The 15,000-nt window shown below is 43.6% G+C and overlaps 1 protein-coding gene across 1 annotated transcript; it reads left to right on the top strand.

The window, feature by feature from the left end:
- The first annotated feature begins 6,566 nt into the window (after positions 1 to 6,566).
- Positions 6,567 to 8,635, top strand: LOC311357997 (ADP-ribosylation factor-like protein 4C). Its single transcript, XM_084477973.1, has one exon. The coding sequence runs from the start codon at positions 7,212 to 7,214 to the stop codon at positions 7,788 to 7,790; it is 579 nt and encodes a 192-aa protein (XP_084334099.1). The 5' UTR covers positions 6,567 to 7,211; the 3' UTR covers positions 7,791 to 8,635.
- Positions 8,636 to 15,000: the final 6,365 nt, after the last annotated feature.

The following is a 15,000-nucleotide window of genomic DNA, read 5'->3' on the forward strand; positions in this document are numbered from 1 at the left end:
CACAGACGTGAATCAGGCAAAAAAGCCACTTTCCTTGACAGTGGTCAAGTTCGGGTTGCATAAAAGTACAGACGGACCAATTGCAAACTACTGCAGCTGCTGATGCCATCTCTCTAAGTTACCCGCACGGCCGCACCCACCCCAAACCAATCGAAATAAGCGTATACATGTCGATTATAGCAGACCACCTCTTCTATTCTGCATAGAATTCTATTCCGATCAGAGAATTGTATTCCAATTGAGGCGTATATATATGATCATTTTTTATTCAGATTGAGCTGTTCTTCCACTTCTATTCGGAACACAAGTGTCCATGTAAACGCGGCTACTGTGGTTTCTCTTTGGTGTTCGAAGATTGAATAAAAAATGTCCACAGAAGAACACTGAATACTAACGTGTGAGTTCTCAAAAGGCCTTGGGCGTCATAGACCTCTTTTAAACACTTTCAAAATATGCCTGCATGAATGTTCCATCCCTTCTAATGTATTACATATAACAGGAAAACCTCCCATAGACAGAACCCTAGACAGACGCACGCACACACACACGCACACACACACACACACACACACACCCATCACACTTACATTTCCATCAAAGCCACTTCAGTTGTTGCTTTTTTGTTGAGACACGGAGCATGAAAGTGGAATCCAGCCCATCCCATCCATCTAATCACCCTGTTCACTCTTGTCTCTTGTCTTTCTCTATCTCTCTCTCTCTCTCTCTCTCTCTCTCTCTCTCTCTCTCTAACCCTCTCTCTCTCGTACTCTCTCTCTCTCTCTCTCTAACCCTCTCTCTCTCGTACTCTCTCTCTTTCTCTCTCTCTCTCTCTCTCTCTCTCTCTCTCTCTCTCTCTCTCTCTCATCTTTCAAACAGCACTCTCACCCCTCGTCGAGGGGCTAACCGAGAGAGGAGCATGTTGTCAGGGAGCTGGTCACCTCCTGTCAGCTCCCATTACCCCCCCCCCCCCCCCCCCCCCCCCCATGGCACGGTGCGCCCCGGCCTTTATATCTTATATCTTTTATATATTTTATCTTTACGGTTCAAAGGGCCGCCGCTGGAGACAGGATGAACGCTTATAGTGTTTTTTTTATTTTTATGAAAACATGGTTTGGTATACTTTGAACATATTCATGGCCCCCTAATATTCCAGACCCCACAGTAAATTTGCGTTTTGTCTTTTAAATATGTCAGCACAATATGGGAAATAGGAAATTAGATAAAAAATGTAAAAAAAAGCTGAGGTCTGGATTAAAATCTAACGGCAAAATACACTACATTTGGAAGCCTTCTCATTGCACACTGAGGAAAGGAACCATGATTGAGAAGATTTGAATGTCTTTCTGCCACTGGCCCTTTCTTTTTCGTGTAGCATGAATACATCCTGATTACTTCTGATTGGCCAGTCACTGATCCACCTAAATGCTTTAATTTAGACACCACTGAAGGAGGACAATTGATTTCCTCAACAGCTCCATACATTTGATTTCCTTCAATTACATATTTGGACTGACCTAGATTTATTTATGTTTTGATGGGTCTTTTGTGCCTTTATGGACAGGACAATGAAGCGAGGCAGGAAAGTGGGTTGAAGAAGAGAGGGAAAGACATGTCGCATAGGATAACAGGTGGGAATTGAATCTGGGGCGCTACCAGGCGTAGCATCTACATGGTTAGCAAACTGAGGCTAGTTTGTGCTTTTAAAAAGCGACCACTGGGCACCAGTGCACGGTAATCCATCAGCATGCGATCAGCACGAGACTTGAGGGAACCATGTTGGAACTTGACTCGTAACACACACATGGAAAGTATTCAACACACAGCGTGTCATGCAACCAGCTTGAACCGTTCTGGTGTTGTATCCCACACCCCAACACATAATAAACAGATCCAGGCAGATGATGAATGTCCCGATCTGCAGACAACTCCCTTTAAACACACACATGTCACGTCAGGATCGGGAGGCTACGGTGGGACATAGGATAAGATAGCGTCAGAGAGGATGACAAGAGATAAAAAGGCTATGACAGGATGGAATAGAACAGGACAGGATACCCCAAGATGGGAAAGGACAGGACAGGGTTAGATTTGGGAACATGTACTGTTCACAGAACATTGTCAGGATATGATATGATAAGGGGGGGGGAGAGGAGGCTATTTCTGACTCCCATTTTCCCTTTTGTGTTTGCTTTGGAGGGTGAGTGGTGCCAGCATACTGTCTGACTGATCATTGCACGCTGATAGGACCACAAGTTCCTCGAAAAATGAAATAACAAATGAATGGAGAATAAATTATGCGGTTGCGGAGATGGCCAAGACAGATGGTTCACGACTACAGCACACAGTTCACAATTACTCTTTCCAGCAAATCACCCCAAAACCCCACAAAGAGACACAGTTCATCCGGGAGCAGGGCTGTTTGCATGTATCCTTCTATGTACCTTTGTGTGTGGGTCTATGTGTGTGTGTTTGTGTGTCTGTGACCTTTATATGCACATTTGGTTTGTCGATATGGGCAGTTTGCAAAGATGAGTTGCACGATTGAAGAAATGTGCGTGTGTGTGTGCGTGCATGCGTGTGTGTGTGCGTGCATGCGTGTGTGTGTGTGTGTGTGTGTGGACTACATTGCTGGCTGTGCCATGCCTAAGCCTCTCTTCACTTGCAGTTCCTTTGTTTTGTTTTGTCACTGACTGCACCACTGCCATCAGAACATCTGCCTGTTGATACGGCACCTCATTAACTCAAGGGCAGCCCTCAACTCATCCGCCTCCACCTCTTTGCCGGCTCCTCCTTCTCTGTCAGCAAGGTGCATTAAACTGGTCTACAATGATAATGTACAAGATCAATGGAGATCAAAGGCCTTGGTGTGTAATATGTGATTACACATTACTACTAATTATTTTCAATCAGTCACAGTCATAGGTCGCACTCACAACATAACCTACTTTTGGAAGGAAACTATCAGGAAGCTGTGTCTGGTGTTCACATTTTGTTATGTTTATAATAGAGCGCCCCCTAGTGAAGAACCATGAGGATACAGGTTGATTAACGAGTGAAAGAAAAGCATACAAATAAGGGGAAAAATACATCGACATTTTGTTTAAGGTTATTGACATACAATTGCATAGGCCTACATTTTTTGTAATTTGATAGTTACAACAATACAATTATTATCACATAAAAAACGGTTATGAAAGCAATATCTCCTATTTATATTTGAGTGGGAAGTGAGTAATTTTAAGGGTTTTAATTCAAATCCATTCTTCCTGGTCTAAAAGGTCAAAACGGCCTCTTACAATTTGAGTCGGGTGCAAGGCTTATGTTATAGAGCTATATTATAATTACTGTGTGGATGACAAGTTGTTACGTGTGTGGTTGTTGTCCTTGTGTTTTCCTGTGTCTCCCCTCTCGTTCTCTGTAGGTGACCCTAACCCTAACCCAATTAGAGTCGTCAGCGCCTTAAAAAAATTGCGCCTGTTTCCCGATTGTGATCCTCTCCGTTTGCATGTTTGGTTGAGGTGTCGTGGCTAGTGATGGATTTCATGATTCTTTTCATTGATTCAGATCGTGTCGTCAGTTTGCCAAGAAGAATCGTTCAGAATCGTTTGTTCGTTCGTTCAGTCATGTTTCCGTTATCGCTGAATCATGGAATGCACGGTTCTCAGCTGAGTCAGACTCAGCTCCTCCCTTGTTCTCAAACGATCGTGCAAACGGTCATCAATCAATGCTCAACATTACAACTAAGTTCCTTTCAGCTGAGGAGCGCTTTATGTTCGGAATCGGGATGTTGTTGCCCAGGCCAGTCCCTCTTCACCACTCTGCTAACACAGTGCTAACACAGTGAACAGCGAGTCAGCGAGTGGGAGTCGAGTCTGGGAGAACGAATGATAGAGACGAACGAGAGAGAACTGAAACGTGGAATCAGGTCGGTTCGTTCTTGTTAAAGAGTCGTTCCTTCGAACTGATTCGGTCACAAACGACCCATCACTAGTGGCTGGTTAATATTTTGTGCTTGGTACGCCATAGGGGTTTAGGTGAATAGGTAAGACACTCTTGGGTTTACACTATCATCACGTACTTGTTCCTATGTTATCACACCAGGTTAGAAGCGGGGGCCGCCCTCTGTATTTATTAGCCTAGGTTGTGTGTACTCACTAATAGTTGTTGCTTTATTTTTGCTGTCTTTTATTTGGCTCTGCTTATAGTTCCCTATTCCCCTTGGCGCATTTTTCCAGTTTATAGGCCTACTTTTCTAATAAATACACCTGTGTATTAGTTTGCTGTTTGAGGCGTGCTTTTGTTTCTCCAGTCAGTTCGACATACTAATGTGTTGCGGTTCCCCTACTTCCCCTTGACGTAGCCAGCTTATGTCTTGGAGCCATAACACAAGTTAAAAAAAATTAATCTGGTATTGATGGATTAGGGGAAAGCTGTAGTATGACAATAGATTGTTACTTCATAACATTATTTATGTTGGTGCATGTTATAAAAATATATATATATTTTTTCCAATTAATGAAGTGTATTTTATGGGCAGTCGTTCTCAGTGCAAAGGTCAAAGCAGCTCCTGGAGAATCTGCATGGATATGCGTTAAAGTTAGTTTGCCTCATTGAATTTTGAGCAGTGGATTAAAATTCCTGAGGGGTAATTTGCCTGGTAACTCAGGCCTCTACTTCACTCCCCAAAGGGCAGAGCAACCGGTAGCAATTGTGGTGCACTGCAGGCATGAAAACTGGCAGAGAATCCCAATCCATTTGGATTTAATGACAGAGCTGAGGGACAGAGTTTAGTAGGCTGCAGACGGAATGAAGATTGGACGTATGTATGGATGGACGCAGGGCTAGATGGATGGACAGACGGGTTGATGGATGACGAGCTGGCTGGCGGGACAGATGGCTGAGTGGATGGGGGGCTAGATTCATGGATGGATAGATGGATGGTGGATAGATTTGATTTGTCGTTTCTTATGGTAATAAATGAAATTTATACATTTTTCCCGGACTGCTTGTGACATGAGTGTAGAGTTGTATGCGAGGATGGTTGTGTATGCATTTGGACAAAGATTAATAAAGATGTCATTTTATGTAAGAGCACAATAGATGACTCATACAACATCATTTTATATGATCAATATAATATTATGTTCCATTCATGTGGAGGTGTTACATCTTAAAGCTTTGTTGAATGTGGGCGTTTATGGTACCCCGCCACATGGTGGTGCTACAAGACAGACTATGTTAAGCATACACAACGCATTGTGGTAAAGTGTGGAAACTATTCCATCATAGTTGGTTACATACGAGAGTAACTTACAGGCAACGACCATATAAATTTATACAGTGAAACAGTATTAAAATTACATTACAAACCGTACTGTGGTTTATAATGACTACATTAGAGGTTTTTAATGTACTTCTAGAACTAGAAACTGTATTTAAGAAAACGCTGTAAAGAAAGGACAGAAAATAACAGAAAGAAGAACCAAGCTCAATTTAAAAAAAAAAGTTTCAGTTTCTGTGTGGCTGAGATATCTCCATCTTTAATGATTAGTATTATTGATTAGTCATCCTTATCATTGGTATGTGACTATGTAATTCAACACTAAGAGCAGCAGGGCTGGCCTGGGCATAAGCAGTATAGGCCACTGCCTAGGCTCCTAGGGCAACAACCATCGTTTTATGCTCGGCCGAGAAGAATAAATACTTTTATTTTTACAATATCAAAATAACTAGAATTGAGAAATGAATTAATGAATACTAAATAACCTGGCTCACAGACTTGTATGCTGATATTTTCGTCCTGGTTCATCCCTGACTGATTTGATAAACTAAATAACAGAAAGTTATTATTGATAAATATATCTAATCAATATTATTATATTAATGAATCAAACAACCATCATGATGTAATATGTATTTATAACCCAAGCTGTGGTGATTTTTGACAGGGGTCAAGCTAGCGATGATGGGTAATGATGTGGCATGTTGGCCTAAGAAGGGGCACCTTATGCGGATTTCGCCTAGGGCACCAACAAGTCTAGGGCCGGCCCTGCATAGGAGGACCCTGCTCAAACGCGACAAACACTGCATTGAAGTCAGCGTGTGTCGCGTGTTTTTCCAGCAGGTGGCATGCTTTGGCATGTTTTTATTGCATACAGCACAGTAGCAACGAATTGTTTTTGTTTATAATAAATCATCTGCGTACAAGACTGTGTTTGTCGGTTATTTAATAATTTGATAGTGACATTTAAGCCTTAATCAGATCACAGTTGTTTGCTATTTAATCCTGCATTTCACGTTAGAATATAATAACTATGGTTTACGTTTTCGGTATGGCCATGGTACACTTCTGAGTATAATGTCGGCCTACCGACTTACTTTAAGAGGAGACCTAAATTGTAATGGGATCCATATACAGTATTTTGTTGTATTGTTTTTAACGCCAGCGTAGCTGTTGTGATGGTCTGTCCCTGCTCGGTGTTTGGCACATGGCCCAACTGGGTGGAGCGTAGCTGAGCTGCTGCGTTGCTTTGCGTTGTTTTCTCCACCGCACGCCAGTGCTTATGCAGCGATAGCAGAGGAAGGACCGTGTGTGCAGTGGAGACGCCAATGCACATTGGTGAATTACTCCGGGACATCCCTTGAATTGACTTGACAATCGTTCCGCATTGAACACTGGATCTTATGTTCTGATAACCCGAAGGACCCGTTTCATTTGCCGCACCGTTTGCAGGGGGGGGGCTGCAGAACCTGCTTGGGATCGCTGCTGCTGCTGTCACCGAGTCGCGGGGACACAAGGACGTTCCTCCTATTCGCCCGTGATCACCGCACAGGGTTGCTGTGTGAAGCCCCTCCGTGATACCAACACACACTCTCACCTGAAGGTGTCCGTGGATCGTCAGATGTTGTGCCGTGGCCCGATGGACGTGAGCGTGCGAGGAGAATGCTAATGAACGTCGCGCTGCGTCCTGCCGACGCGCGCTATCCTCCAGTGCTGCGGAGGGGCGACAGCAGAGGTAATCCTTCGTCCAAGAGGCACCCTGCTCCCTCGGATATCTAAGTAAAGGCTTGTTTATTTTTTTGGAACATTCCATTATCTGTACATACATTTCTCAAAGGAAACGAGGGACGTGTTGACAGCGTACCTCTGCGTTTTAAGACGGAAGGGCGATACAAGGGGAGCTAGACGCCCCTTCCACCTGCTGTTGAAAATGGGCAACAGTTTTTCCAACATTTCTGCCTTCCAGTCGCTCCACATAGTGATGCTGGGGTTGGACTCTGCGGGCAAAACCACCGTTCTGTACAGACTGAAATTCAATGAATTTGTAAACACCGTGCCAACCATCGGATTCAACACAGAAAAGATTAAACTTAGTAATGGCACCGCGAAGGGGATAAGTTGTCATTTCTGGGACGTGGGAGGCCAGGAGAAGCTGAGGCCCCTGTGGAAGTCGTACAGCCGCTGCACGGACGGGATCATATACGTGGTGGACTCCGTGGACGTGGACCGACTAGAGGAGGCCAAGACGGAACTGCATAAAGTGACTAAATTCGCGGAGAACCAAGGCACGCCGCTGTTGGTGATCGCCAACAAACAGGACCTACCCAAATCCCTCCCGGTCGCAGACATTGAGAAGCAGTTGGCTCTGCACGAGCTCACTCCATCCACCACGTACCACGTCCAGCCCGCGTGCGCCATCATTGGCGAGGGGCTGCACGAGGGCATGGATAAACTGTACGAGATGATAGTGAAAAGGAGGAAATCTCTAAAGCAAAAGAAGAAACGATAACAGCCACTCATGTGTGACGTATGATGCAAAGTTAGTGTAACTACAATAATATTCGGGTATGCCAGTGTTGCCCTAAAAGAGGTTTACTTTTCAGTGGTTCTATTATTATTTTTGTTTATCCTTTTACTTTGGGTTATTAATGTCAAAGCTGTTAGATGCTGTGAACCACCTGAATGATGCTTTTGCACACCATAATGGTGCAGAATTTATACAAATGTTTAACCAAATACATACAAAAAAGAAACACTTGAAATGATTTCTCTAAAGGACTCGAATGGAAATGACAGCATTGAAAAGGAAGAAATAAAAACGGGCTGGCCCGGGATTTGCTGCTTTCCTCCCATGGATCTTTAATGTAGCTGGACATTTGACTCTGGAAGAAGATCACCAGACTGGAACTCACGGAGTACTTTTATGGACGCTTGGAACTGTTTCTGCTCACCGGCCACACGTCTTCAAGGAACGCTTCTTTGGAAAAATACCCCACCCTTTAGTTTTTTTGTGATTTTTGCACGTGGCTGGGGTTATACTCACTTTTTGCCCACTGCTCATGTCACACAGTGAATCTGTGACTTATCTGTTGCATATGAGCCTTCTGGTTAAGGATGACAGATGACAACAATGTTTCCAGAGTGTTGAAGTAGCCTTTACTACGTGTGTTGGACAGAAGGTGCCACTTGCTCACAGTAGGAGCAGGGTGGGGGGTGGGGTCCACTATTTTGCACTTTTCATTTCCTAACGAAATAGTAGAGTACTACACTGTATAGCAGCCGGACCTCGCCCCTTTATGTATTGACAAGCCAAAATTGAAGTATTTTTGGAATATTAAAAGATGATGAAATGGATTGCTTTGGTTGAACGTTGTCCCTGATTTACATAACTGAGGTGTTTGTGGTGAGTGTGGTGCCTGGTATGGTGATGATCTACTCAACTGCAGAGTTGCTAATGTAAGCACATGGGCATGGCCTGCTGAACCCCTGACACGACCTAATTGATTGTTCTCCTTTTATCAAGCCACTCGCCCCTTTTAGAGAGAGAGAAACGCTCACACTTTCCAGGTGTGACGCCAGAGTGTGTGGGGGTCAAAGGTCACGGGGTTCGGAGCCCCTGCCTCTCACAGAAATTGAATGAGTGAACGAACAATTTCTAAAATAACTGGACCTTTCTTAAACATCTCACTTCCTATTAAAGTTAGAAGTTAGGCTTATATAACATCAAATATCAGCAATGATTCTGAAATCTCAAATCAAATGGCTACCAGTTAGAACAATGCCAGGGTTAGCGTCCACATCTTCTAACCCGCTGTATTTCTCAATATTGTCTATACATGTCTCTGGTTTCTTCTCAGAATAAACACACATGCCACAAGAGAGCCCAGCTAGCTGTGTAAGAAGCGGGACAGCTCGGGGCACATGCAGGAAGTTGTACTGCTTCTCCCTAATAACCCGCCCTACAGGGGCTTTTAAATATACATCAATAGCAGCAGACAGGAACCCATCTTTGAGACTTGTGTGGTACCTCAGTAATATATGCACGTGGGGCCTGTTCCTAATCTTCTAGAACCTTCTCACGGAAGTACATTCTTACTTAGGATCGTTTGATTTATTGATCGCTGTCTTGTTTGTAAAGCCGATGTTATCATCACTGGACGCCATTGATTGTTTCCTGAGAGCTTCGTTGAGCTTCTCGTGCCACTCTCGGTTCAGTAGCGTTAGCCTCGTATTCATGCTAATTATACATGCTAAGGTGGCATGCAATGCTAGATAATGATGACATGTGATTTATCTGACGTCACGACAAACACAGTTATGTTTTGTACATATGACAGAGTAATCTCACAATAGGAGAGAACACACATGCCTAGGGCCCCCCACACCCCCCATCCGTTATGTGACCTGACACAACCTTTTTCTCTGGCTTAAAATATGGCTAACTTATGCATGTTTTTACAAGCCTTGTTGTCCAAATTGTGTTCCCAGAATTTGAGGTCTCCACAGTTCAAACCCATAGAACCATTATAAATGCCCATTTCTACAAGATGATACACAACCAGATCCCATTGTACACTTTATGTACCTATTTCTTTATCTGTACTGGATGAGCCATAAGAACCCCTTTTTATTATTCACTGCCATTTGCCACTTCACATTTACTATTCAATTATTCATCAGCAATAATGTAACAAGTTTTCATGTTTCCTGGTGATCAGGCTGCCTCATTTGTGCCCATACCTCAAAGATAATGAAAATGTACCCACAGAAAATAATGAAGGAAATGAAGACTTCCGATCGATCCGGAATGCTGAGTCACAGTGCGCCACAGCAACAGGCACCCGTCTGGCCTCTACCACTGCTTTATATCAACAGCTTTGAGATCGATAGCTCGGAAGAATGTTGGCAGAGTATCATGCCGAGTTTTGTGGGTAACTGCTGATACAAGCACGGCAAACAGTCTGGAGAAGGTGAATTCCCTGGAAAAGCCCCCCCACCCCCCATCCCTCCCTCCTTGTGTAAAGAAAGCCATTGTAGACACGGCAGAACTGAGAAAGCCTCTCGTCTTTTAAGGACAGGCTGCGTTACTATGGCAACAGCAAGGGCAAAGCCTTAGCTAGGCCCTAACCTCTTCTGAGGGTCTAGCTACGACATGCCTACATCTAGGGGGTTGTAACTGGTTACCACTGGTGTGGGATGTAGAACCAGTGCACAGATTATTAAGATCGATCAAGATTGCTAATAGGGTAACCCTTCTGAACTGGATATTTTTTATCTTGTAGTATTGATCGTCTAATCAAGTCGTGCTTTTCCCTCCTCCGTCGAACACGGCCTAGAGCAATGATCCGTATGTGATATGAGATGGGGACAGATCCACAGGTCTTTAGTCATGTGATGGATTTACTGCTCAGTTGAACACACAGAGCCGTTAACGAGGACGAGCAGGTTCAGGGTCACTGTCTGTTCGCAGTCTACAGGACTGTGTTTGTTCAGTTGGGGACTCTTTTCCAGGTAAAGAGTTAATAGGTAAAGAGCGTGTTGCTACATACCGACGTGACCCAGGTTATATTTGAACCGTGGGAGATAAGACAATAATAGCAGCAAGCTTAGATTTGGCCTGTTTTGCCACAAACACTTTCCTTGCTATAACTTTCGTTGCTATGACTTTCAGTAGTTGCCATACCATCGTTATTGGTACAGCGTTTATTTAGGTGAGCATTTCTGAAAAGCTTTCAAAAAATACGACAAAATATGAAATATTAAGTGGTATAACAAAAAAATAGCACAAGCTACAAATCACATGCTTTGACCACCAGACAAATGATCTTTCTTGCCTTATTCATCCTTCCAAATGGATTGTGGTTCATCAACTAGACACACACACACACTTCTGTCTAAGCCAGACACAGGCATGAAAGTAATAGGAAACACAATGGGTTCTCCCTGTGGCACAGTGCAGGAACTCCTTCAGCAAGTGTCTCCTGTTATGGTAGAAACACTACCCCACCCCCACAACCCAACCCGGAGCTATACCCGCTCGCCTATGTTACTCCACCCAGAACACTGTGTACCAGCCCTGGGCTGCCCAGAGACAGCCCCGGTTCTATTCCTCTGTAGAGCTTTTTATTTTTTTGTTTATTCTTGAGGTACATACCAATACCAACCTTCCTTTTAGTTTTTCCATCCTCCCCCCTCCTCCTCCCTCTGTTACCTCCTCACCCCCACCCACACTGCTGCCTCCCTCCCTCCCTCCTTCCATCCCCCCTCCCAACACCCTTCAGTGCTTTAATTAATTACTTAAGCCAGACTGCTACATCGATGCCAGCCGATGTAAAGTGCTTATCAAGGAGAAACAAGAAACATTGTTTTTTTTTTCTTTTTTTCTTTTTTATTGGAGGAGGTGTGTGTGTGTGTGTGTGTGTGTGTGTGTGTGTGGATGCACGCGTGTGGATGCGTGCGTGTGTGGGTGCGCTTTCAAGCTTGTTAAATCACTGCAAATTAAAAGATAATAACCTAACATTGGAGATGTGAAAAAAAAAAAAAAAGCCTAGTGTGTGGCTCAAAAAGTTAGTTGTCTCCTTAATTGCTTCACATCGGGGACAAAGCTTTCATGTATTGGACGAATCTGCGGTCAGTAAACCAACATGCTTTAACAAACATTTATTAACACATATTCCAACAGCATTTACTTGGTGATTCATCTTGGCATTTGGATCCTCAGTGTCTGCCTTGTATAGAGCTTGTACATTGTAACATCATATCACAAAGACCGCCTCAATTTCAGAATTATCGGAGCATATGAAGGTTATTGGTAGCAATGGTGTTTAGTTCATTGTTTAGTAATTGATCCTGAAATGATATGTCTTTATGAAATGTGTTAAACAAATCCAAAGTACATTATGATGTATTAGCCCTATAGTGTCCAGTGTTCTGGTTGAGGCCTTCGTAATGGCAACAAAACAACAGGATCGCCTGCTTGTTCCTGCATGTCCTTTTACAGTATGTGCTATGTGTGCTAAGCCAAGATTTGTTTTTGTTGTTTTGACGTATATAGGTCATTCCCTTCTATCGCTCATCTTATTTCCTTCATCTCGGTCTGCTTTCACCCACTGTAGAGGTATGTCCCTGACAGCCAGTGTGTGTGTGTGTGTGTGTATATGTATTTCTGTGTGTGCGTGCGTGTGTGTGTGTATGTATGTATGTTTGTATGGTTTGTGGGCGCGCACAATGTGTCCACACACATCACATTCAGTCAACAATACTTTAATGAACAGAATCTAGGGCTATGGCGTTTAATGACAACAACAACGTTTTAATGAGTGTTTTCTGCACTGTTCATTGTGTGCCTAAGGGCTTTTATTTTTGAGAGTAATTGAGTTTGTAAAGCTAGTTTTAAGAGTGGTGAGAATGATAGTCACTTGGTGAGTGGGTGAGGATGAATGGTAAAGGGAGTGGGAGGTGGAGTCGGTGGGCCGCTAGTGTAGAGGTAGGGTATGGGAACCGTGTGTGTGTGTGTGTGTGTGTGTGTGTGTGTGTGTGTGTGTGTGTGTGTGTGTGTGTGTGTGTGTGTGTGTGTGTCTTATGAGCAATGGGGATTACCACAGAAAAAAAACGAAATACAAGAGAAAAGTAGCACAATGCATTTCTATGAAGTGACATGTGGATGTAATGCAGATTACAGTGGTTACTGGGAAATATTCAATTCCAATGTGATTTGAAACAAATTAAGACAAAGAAAATGGTATTTAAATGAAAACAAAAAAACTAAAATCAAACCATTGAGAGCATAAGGGGATTCCCAACATAGATGTGGGTTGTTGATGTGAATGGCCTCAGTTTTACTGACAAGCTACACAACGTAAAGAAGGACAAATAACTTGAAATAGTTTTAATTGGTTGTTACACTGGTTGTGATAATTGATAATTAATTCTGGCCGACACTGTGGGTAAAACATACAGGACGTCTAACTCTGGAAAACACAACATAATTACTAGCCCACGCTAAGAACGTGTCACGCCAAAAAAAAAGGAGAAAAAAACAAATGGCCACCCCCACACTCAAAAATACTAGAGTAGGCAATAAATACACATTGAGACACAGTAGAAAGCATTCAGCTGATGCAAGCAGTTCTTGGAGGAACGCCATAACAGTCAGTAGGAAGATATTGGTGTAAGAGCATCTTCCACCAGGGCCAGGGAGCTGTCATTGGTCCGTTGGTCCATGGAGGGCTGTCATTGGTCCGTATGTTCAGGGAGGGACGTCATTGGTCTGTCGTTCAGGAAAGGCTATCATTGGACAGTTTGTTCAGGAAGGGTTGTCATTGGTCCGTATGTTCAGGGCGGGTTGTAAGGGCCCGTTGGTCCCCAGGTAGTTGAGAGACAGCTTTAGTGTAATGTATAGGGGGTCTCCTTCAGCTCCTTGGTTGCTGGGCCCCCCAGGGCCCTCTAGGCTGGGGTTTTGGTGTTATGGGCTTTGTTTTTTTTTATTTTGCCTGCTCAGGAATTCTGAGAGAGAGAGAGAGAGAGAGAGAGAGAGAGAGAGAGAGAGAGAGAGAGAGAGAGAGAGAGAGAGAGAGAGAGAGAGAGAATAGGCCTGATGCATAGGCAGGTATATTGTATCAAAGATATTCCCTCAGACAGTAAACAGTACACACAATATAAGATACATTTCACATACACAAAATATAAAACGCATATCACCACATACAGACAATATAATATGCATAATACACACACACACACACACACACACACACACACACACACACACACACACACACACACACACACACACACATACACACAAAAGCACACACACATACACACACAAAAGCACACACACAAAAGCACACACTTGTACTCCTGACAAATGTACTCCTGAAATTTTAAGAAACACAGGAAATGAGTTAATCCAGAGACTTGGCATCAGGATTAAAGGCAAATGCTTTCTGTGTGAGTGCCCGTGTGTGTGTGTGTGTGTGTGTGTGTGTGTGTGTGTGTGTGTGAAAGACAGAGATAGGGGGCTGTGTGGGTGGTTGAGGACGGAGGATGATGGAGAGAGTGTGTTCAGCACATGCTGTGCTACTTGATGAAGTATGAGCGAGATGCAACATGCTTCAGATGCATTTTGGGAAAAAAAATAAAGGTTTTTGTAATGCCACCATTTTCGTTTCACAAACTGAATAATTTCCTCTAGGACATCACATATTACTGACATCTTTATGATGTTGTAATTAGATCCAAAATCTTCATTTTCTTTCACTAAGAGTTTTACTAAGCCATCGATCCATAAGGCATGGTGTAATGCTTAATGTGTCCGTGAAAATATAATTTAAAATGAAACCAAATGCTTTGTATTGACCACAAATGAGGATGCAAACACAGCAACTAAAAAGGTGCTGTGTGTGTGTATGTGTCTTTGTGTTGTTTGGTGTTTTGCACAATGGCTACAGCTACAGCTAGCTGTTGTTAGGGGAGGGAAGACGAGGTGGTGGAAGAGTTGCTCTGGTTTAGCGGTTCTGTTGTGTTGTGGCGAGAGGGGGCTGATTAATGCCCGCACTAACCGCCGTCTTACAGTTTAGTCTGCGAGGGAGACGGCACTCGGGGAACATGACTCTATATGGAGACGAGGGCCCGCTGGGACCGGCTGGGACACTAGCTACACGCTACCTCCACCCCACCACCACCACCGCCATCAGCCCCACAGCGAGCTCCACAGC

This window comes from Micromesistius poutassou (genome assembly GCF_964030765.1).
Source record: "Micromesistius poutassou genome assembly, chromosome: 14".
NCBI lineage: Eukaryota > Metazoa > Chordata > Actinopteri > Gadiformes > Gadidae > Micromesistius > Micromesistius poutassou.

Excerpts from the sequence above, each read along its gene's own strand:
- LOC311357997 (XM_084477973.1), top strand. The coding sequence starts at position 7,212 with ATGGGCAACAGTTTTTCCAACATTTCTGCCTTCCAGTCGCTCCACATA.